The sequence below is a fragment of the Drosophila miranda genome, chromosome 2, assembly GCF_003369915.1.
Source record: "Drosophila miranda strain MSH22 chromosome 2, D.miranda_PacBio2.1, whole genome shotgun sequence".
NCBI classification, from domain to species: domain Eukaryota; kingdom Metazoa; phylum Arthropoda; class Insecta; order Diptera; family Drosophilidae; genus Drosophila; species Drosophila miranda.
Genome location: NC_046675.1, coordinates 24244015 through 24252581, shown reverse-complemented (window position 1 = coordinate 24252581; position 8567 = coordinate 24244015). Strand labels below are relative to the sequence as shown.

The window sequence follows — 8567 nt, the reverse complement described above, 5'->3', positions numbered from 1 at the left end:
TCCAAGTGCCAGCCTTGAACTAATTTCCATGACAATCGATATGGTTCCCACACAAACGCTCTCCTCTCTGTTCCATGCCACTCGTTCCGTTTTGAATTGAAATGCAAATGAAATTTGCAAATTTCTGATCTGTTAATTAAACGGTTTTTATTTGAAAACCCAGCTGCTGTGTCGATTCGAGTTTTTTCACCATTTTATTTGACGGAATTCCGTCATGAATATTTATTGAAAAACAGCCACGCCGCTGTTAATTTGTTTTGATTGGTTCAGTGGAGGCTCGCAAAAACAAATTTTATTTCATTCGTTTGTGATCGGATCAAATTTCCAGGGGCTAAAAGCCATCAAAATACTTTAATGGCCAACTATTTACGGGGCTAAGCGATGTCCATTAACATTACCATGACAGAGGAGGGCCAGGCCAAAAATAAATTATAAGCCAAAAACTAACCCCAGGCAAAAAATATACAAAGTGAAATGGTTTTCGGGGCGAATATTTTTTGATTTATTTTCTGTTTCTACCAAAAATTTCTTTGTTGAAGAATTTCAGTAGATTCGAGATGATGAAAGGGCCGTCAAAAGACCTGCCACGGTTTGTTAGCAGTTGAGAGCGCCGGTTACGGGTTACCGGGTACGGGGTGCCGGTACCATGTACTCCATAGAAGGTAGGATACGAAATCAAACGATTTATGTTTTTTTAATTAACCCAACAATTTGTTACGTGCCTCAAACGCGCACACTCTCACAGAAAGACGGACGGACGGGCGGACGGAGAGGATGTCTAGGCTAGTCGAGGGGTCGCGCCATAACGAATTCATATTTTGATTTATTGAATAGAAATCGATTGGATTAATCGAAAGAAATTATATTGCGCCGGCCGGCTGTCGATGAGATTTGCTGTGCCTGCTGGTGCCCCCAAAGCCCCTACCTTTTGCGGTGTGTGTGTGGAATTGAAATTAAAGGAAGAAATCAGCCAGAAAAATGTTGTGGCGTGCAATTAAATTTTGTATCTGGATGCCACTCGTTTTAGCCGTCTTCTTTCCACTATCCCCTGTCCCCTTTCGTTACAGCCAAAGGTGGCCATAAAACGAGTTTGGTTTCGATTTGATTTCGTTTGGAGTTTACGGCCAGAATGGAGGAGCTTATATAGCTAATTTTTTGAGAGAAATGTTGGATTGGCTTAGATTTTGGCATCGAAATCTGAATTGCACTTGTCAAAAATTGCACTTCAAGAAAGTTGTACGGAATATTTCATACGATTTGATTGGTTGAATGTGTAGAAACGTGTTTCGAAATGTAATTAATTAATTATTCGATTGAATAAATACCCAATTCTTAGTATATTATCCATTTATCCTGACATACATGATAAGTTCATTCCTTTTATCAGCTTCAATGCAAATCTATTCTAATCTAAGTTTTCCTTTGACCCTAATAGGTCTTTACTTATATGAAATTAAACCCATAACCGTAAACCGAATATTTAAAAGAGATTAAACCACTTCTATCGTACTTTGCATAAGTACCAGAACATCACTCAATGATCAACCGCCCCCTACCAAAGCTCAATCCAAACAACACATCAAAACATCATACAAAACTTCATTCCCATGGAAAGAGGTCCATGAGGCCCAAGGTCCAGAACCAGAAACCTTTAAACAAATCAAGCCACGACCACACAACAAACCCAACAACGTCAACGACTGACACAGAACAGAAATATAAAAAAAACCGAGTCAAAAAATGGCCAAAAGCGAGAGAGAGAGAAAAACTTGTTGACACAAAACCCAAAACCCATACAAAACCCATTGCTCTCCAGCTGTCTCTTTCTGGTCCGCTGCAGCCCTCTCGCTCTCGCTCTCGCTCTGTGAACAGTTCGACTGCTTGCTGGTTCGTTCACTTTCTGTGTCGGCACAATTTAAGTTTCAATAAGCGACTATTTGTTGCAATTTAAGCTGAACGCGTTTATAAATTGACGACGGAAACGGCCGACGACTGCGGCGGCAGTTTGCCTCATAGACAAGGTAGGAGAATGGCACATAGACAGAGAGACAGAGAGAGGTGGAAGAGAGGGGGGTGAGGCAGGGGGAGGTGCAACACAGCCAACTGGGGAATTGCCTAGGCAAAGACCCGGCCCGGGAGAGTGACAGGGCCCCCGGACGTTTAAATTGAGCGAACACATGCCGCTCCGCTCACTGGCCATGCCCGCTGTAAAGTCTAATTTTCGGTTTTTGTTCCAAACTTAAATATGGTCTGACATTTAAATTACATAAATTAATTTATACTAGTTATGGTTTCTCTACAGCTATATATTTTATTAGTGGTTTGCTTTCATTATTGTGATTTTTTTTGCTGTCGGTTTTTGTGGTTCAATTTGGCGGCTTTTGTGGTCAACTAATTTTCGCGGTTGTCATTTTTTAATTTAATTATTTTTACAGTTGTCGGGTAAACAGTTAGTGGTTACTAATGGGAATTAGAGTTTGCCATAAGGGAATTAATAAACAACGTTTTTGACTTTGATAGTTTGGAACCAAGTGGAATTCCCTATGGGTCCAAAATGGATGTATCTCATCCTTCTATTCCCACCTTAGAAATGCCATAAGGCGGCAATCAAAGCAATTCAAGAACACAAAAGACATCAATAATTTAATCCAAAAAGCCACGGAGCGGAACACCTAATTTGCTAAACAAAAAATAAAAGTATTGGAACAGCTTGGACCAAGCCCAGACCAGACGCATTGGCACCATAACAATACATTTACGATAATGATAATGATAATTTTAACACTTGGCTAATAGTTTTTTAATCAAAAATTTAACGCCACACTCAAGTTACAATAGTTTTCTTTGGGTACACACCCAGCCACCAGCCAGCCAGCCCCATCATCATCCTGGTGTATGGATCCATCCGTCCTATGACCACACGCATGTTGGGAGAAACCTTAATTACTTTTCAAAGTGCAGCCAAAGATGATAAATTGTTGGATGGGAAAGCCGAAGATCGGCGAAGCGAGCTGATCCCAGACTGACTGTCTGGAACGATCGCTGGGGCTTATTGAGTTACGATGTCAGTGGAAGATCATTAAAATTACAGGCAGTTCCAGCCAGAAACTGGGTTCCCAAGAAATCTCAAGGGACAGAGGGACCAGCTGGCTGGCTGGCCGGCTGGCCGGCAGCATCAATCCCCCTCCCAGTCCCCATCAAAAGTTTTGTAATTTTTCAATATTCGCACACACAAAACGAAATTAGCTCGTTGGACGATCGGGATCGGGATCGGACTAGGGATTGGGATTGGGAATGGGACTGGGTTGGAGTTGGTATCGGAATCCCAGCTCATGCAAATTTCACAGGAATCAAAAAGCAGCACAACAACACGGCAAAAAGATGAAGAAAATAAATACAAATAATAATAAAAAGGCTTATCCCCAGCCTCAAAAGTCGTTGCGGCGTTGTGACTTATGGCTGAGCCCTGGCCAGACCTCGGACACAGATGCTTTCGTCTCGCTGGTGCACTGAGAGAAATTATTTGGTTGCAATTGTGGGCGATACAATTATGGTCATTACATAGGTGGAGCAGTATTTGTGTAACCTATATATTGAATGGTATAAGAATTGGAAAGGAAAAACAGAAAACTTTGTCTTCCAGTTAGTAATTATTTTAGATCAATTATTTATTTCCAATTTTCACATCAACGTTTTTTGCATTGAAGAAGGCATCTTTTATATTTAAAACACGAATTTTGTTTTATTTCCTGTCAGATTTCTTTCAGTGTAGCTTTGCCTTGAGTATATGGTGTGTCTCGTTTCGTTTGGACCATGTGCAGACAGTTGTGAAATTATATTTGCGCATCGTCATGGCCATTGTGTAGCTGCAACAGGACTGCGGCTAAGACTGGAGCAGAGAGAGAGAGACTCTGCCCGGACTGGGCTTGACTCAACTCTCGATTTGTCAGGGCAGACGAATAGCTTAACAGTTGGGCCAAAAAGAGTCGGAGCTTCGTCTGTGGCAGGTTGTTGCTGGGCTCCAAGTCGAGGGGTAGATCGAGCCGCGAGAACTATGGGAGCTAGCCGCGCATCATCGTCATCGTGCTATTCAAACAAATGATTTACAAAATGTTAAATGAATTATGCATTTTGCATATGCGCCCTGGCCGTATAGTGCAATTTTTCATATCCAATGGCCTCCAGACCCAGGATAACCAGGTAGAACCAAGGAAAACCAAGGAGAACCAAGGAGAACCGGAGAGAACTAAAGGGGACCCAGAGGAGAACCTGTGCCAGGGAACATTTTCTTGGTGTTGGCTTTAATAAATTGGCGTGGGGTGCGCCTGGAGCAAATCTTCCTCATCCACAACTTCTTGATGCTGTTGTCGCAGTCTTGTTTAGGCCATGTCCCGGCAGAATGTCCATGGCCATGTCATGGCATTGGGCGGCATGCGGTGACTTAAGCAAATATGGCCAATGGACAACGCGAATGGGGAAAAAAGGAAGGCGCATATAATCAAGTCATATAAATTGAGTGCATTTTTCATAATAAATGAAGGGAATTGTCTAAATTATGCCGTGTGCGCTCACCTGATGACCACAAGAGTCAAGTGGGCCTCATCGGGTATCCATGTGGGCAGTGCGTGTGGGAAATTGCTTAGATGGAAATTGGGAATCAGTTAGATTATCGCCGGCAACAGGTTGCGAAGAGAGTGCGATGGTTGGGCAGGGAATTTAACCGAAGAAGTGATCCCTTAGGCAATGTGTGGACTGAGTAGAGGTTGCTCTCAAAATAATCTATCTAATCAGGAGCCAAAGTTCTATCCAAGAGATCACGTAGCCATTTCATTACCAAAAACGAAACTACCAGCTACCAAAAAAACGAAATGGAAAAGCTAATCGCCAGATTAGATTCTCTCGCTCCCCAAACCCAAGGAATTGTATCGTAAATTATAAACATATCCCGACGCACTTCATTATAAGAGAAAACTATGGAACGAATGCAAGCCCACCACCACTCACTCAGTTTCGAGAGTATCTATGTACATATCGTACATATGCGGATCACATTAGGCAGGTGAGATATGTTGATGTGCCTTAAAACAATATTTGCGTGCCTCCTCCTACACCACCACCGATTGCAGCCCAAAGATCTGTGTTTGGTTAGCAATTAAGTGCATCCCGAGTATGCAAGGCAGCATAATGGTACCTAGGGAATGGTACCGTCAGTGCTCGGTGCCGCCCGATTCCTGATCGATCATGTAAACAACTCCAGCATATTTAGTATGTGTAAAGAAAATAAATGGTCTACTCCCCATGAAAAGGGGGGGAGGAAAACGAGCAAATGGGGAGTGCACGACTAGACTAACAGTAGCCATGGGCTAATTATGCTCAGAGTCAGCTACCCTGCCCATGCCCATGCCCATGCCTCTGCCTCGTACTCTACACAGGTCTTGTCTCCCACTTGAGAGCTGCGCCCTTCAGCAAGATACTTGGCCTGCACTAAAGTTGATTTATGCACCTCTGCATAGGACCCCAGAAACGAACCAAGCAGACTGCCAGGCGGCTGCTCTACTGCTGAAAGTTTCAAGTAGTTTCCTCAACCAGATCCAGACCAGACCCAGCCCCAGACCCAGCCCCAGCCACAGCCCCAGCCCCGGTGCAGACGCAGACCCAGCCCCAATGCAGACACAGGCACCTTGCAACCTCATTTCCCAGCCAACATTTGGAGCATTTAAATCATTCTGCCCGGAATTGTCTTGGCCATTGTTTGAACTGAAATCGTGTGCAGTGAACAAATTATGAGTTTTAGCCTTATTCGATGTCACGTAATTGTATTTGGTAAACATACAAAATATATATTGGCTATAACGATTCATTGAAAAATCTCTTTGAGAGCCTGCAGCTGATGCTGGAACTTCTTGTTGAACTCCAATGTCTGAATCTCGCGAGAGATATCAAAATGTAATGGATCATCATCATCATCTCCCCTAGCCAACTCGTATTCCACTGTTATTTGTTGATATCTTTGCAAAGAGTCACTCAGAATGCTGTCGGCTATCCAATATAAACGGTTTTTCCTACAGTGGGCCTCCTCCGGCTCTGAGCGTCGCTTGAACGCTACTCTGGGCTTACAGCTCATGATCGACTCATGGGCATCTCTGGGAGTGCTTCCGGCTCTGGTGCTCCTACTTTTACTTCTGGAGGTCAGAGCTGCAGCCAATAGCTTAGCACTGATGTGATCCTCATCGGTGGAGATCGTTAGGTCCAAGTAATCTGAATTCTCACCCATGACCAAAGGACAACTGAAATCTGCCAATTCTATCAGTGCCTCATCAGCATTGTAGAAACTTAGACCCAAGCGACTTCGGGACTTCTTCGGAACCTTCTGCTCATCATCGCTGGGATATTGTACCGCAATGGAAGCAATCGATTTGGTACTGAAACTATCCTTACTTTTCTCATTTTGACTGTCAACTGTCTCCGACATGGGGCTGAATCGCGCCGTCTTAATGTTAATGGGACTACTTCCACGATCTTGATATGCCTTGGGCACACTTTCAAGGCGACGCTGACGACGATGATGATGATAATGATGATGACGTGTGCTGCTGCACAGACAATCTGTTCGTACGGAAGCTAGCGATATCGTTGATGTTGTGGAACTGTCGCTGTAGGTTCGATAGTCGGTGTCATCTGTCATATCTCTGTCACTGCTTTCCGCTTCCGCGATCTCCTCCTGATCCGTGAGTTGATCTCTCTGAGGGCTGATATTCTCGTTAATTTTTCTGAATACTTCTGATTTTGTTCTTGATATTCCACGAGAAGAGTATTCACACCGGTCTTTGAGAGATCGAAACGAATATAATTGGCTTGGCCCTGCATTTAATTCTTTCAGGCTTCTTGTTGAGCTCGAGCTGCTAGCTAATTGCCTTGGTGAAAGCCTAGGCGATAGTTCTCCATTAGAGCTACAATGCGATTGCGCTTCACTTTCTCCACTCTGCCCTGAATCAAACTCTACCACATCGCTGGTTATCGATCGTCTAAATGAGCTCCTCACGCTATCTAGGGCATCCTTGTTTTCATACTCGTTTATGATCCTCAATTGCTCCTGAATGAGAGCATCGTAATCGAGCTCACCACTAGACTGATCATCGGAATCTTGGGATATATTACCAGAAACGCTAGAGCATTCCGAATCGACAGTACTATTTGTAGCTGTAGTCTCCTCTTCCGGACCCGCTTGCTGCTCCTCATGTTCGGGATTATAAAGAGTTTCTAAAGAGGCGACGATCTTTGCTTTGATGCTATCATAATTGAGCACATCTGTCGCTTGATTATCAGTATTTTCGGGATTACGTGCAACATCGCTGAAGCACTCGGAACTCAAACTCCTGAATGTGGATGGCTCCGATTCTTCGTCCGTTCGATAGGACCTATATTCGGCATAGTCTGGAGATTTACTCAGATTGTAGGCACGACAGAGTTTTTCCGCCCTCTGTTGACGCGTTATGGACTCTTCGTAAATCTCGCTAAATACTTGACTGTAGCTCAAAGAATTGTCAGTGGATTGGTCGCTTGGACAAGCCGTTGTATCCTGATCACTCGAAGAGTCTATTTCTTCTTTGAGGTTGCAGTCAGAGTAATCATTTGCCTGTTCGGAAGGCTGTTCGGAGGAGTTGCAAATATCTGGTCTAATTTGGGCCTCTGCCTTGTGATAGAAGTTCCTTTTGGAGGCCTTTTCCTTGATCTCTCTGTCCGATGCATTGGTATTGTGGTCGATAGCAGCATCCTGAGCTTTTATGATTTGATTCACATACTCATCTGCTTTTTCCCAGCAGGCCTTGACGATTTTCGGATCGATTGACGTTTTCTCTTTAGTAAATTTTGTGTTGTTAGAGTTTTTTTTTTTTGTATAGTGATCCTTTATGGAATATTCTTCGACTTCTTCGGTATACCCCTTATTGGAGTCCTTTTTTTGTATACAGTGTATATTATCCTCTTTGCTATATTCGTCATCCTTGCCCTCCTTGGGGCGCGTCGTTTCAGTATGGAGCCTATCATCTTCCTTGTGGAGTTCAGCAGCAACGTTGTGGGTAAAGATCTCCTTCAACCGTAGATGACTATGCCTGTACCCGTTCCCTTCCTTACCAGGACGGGGCTTTTGGTGTGAAGATGCTTATGAATCAGGTGTGTACACATAGAATATTCCCTTCTTAACTTACCATTTTATAGACCATATGTCTGTTCGTGTAGCTGTATGTGAAATGTGTTTAGTTTCCCGACTTAACTTGACAATAATTACAAGATTTCCTGAGATTATCTAGCAATTCCCTAGCTCTAGATTTCTCTATTCCATCGATTTCATCACAATAATGACCTTTGCTTTCATCAGGCACATCAATTACGGCCAACCCAAAACTTGGCAGCCACAAGGGAGCCAAGAGCCGTGTGGACCACGAAACACCAAACTCAATTAGTCGAAAACGGAGCCGAAAATTTAAAGTAAAGTCGCCCCTCAATCACCACGCGGAGAACTCCACTTTGCCCACACACCACGAACCACGAACCGCCGAGCAACCGAA

At 43.6% G+C, this 8567-nt stretch overlaps 1 protein-coding gene across 1 annotated transcript; it reads right to left on the bottom strand.

Moving 5' to 3' along the window:
* Positions 1-5799: 5799 nt before the first annotated feature.
* LOC108157716 lies at positions 5800-8304 on the bottom strand. The gene is made up of 2 exons (XM_017289886.2): positions 8208-8304; positions 5800-8143 (listed from the first exon to the last, which is right to left on the bottom strand). Exons 1-2 carry the CDS (start codon positions 8220-8222, stop codon positions 5858-5860), a joined length of 2301 nt encoding a protein of 766 aa, XP_017145375.1. The 5' UTR covers positions 8223-8304; the 3' UTR covers positions 5800-5857.
* Positions 8305-8567: the final 263 nt, after the last annotated feature.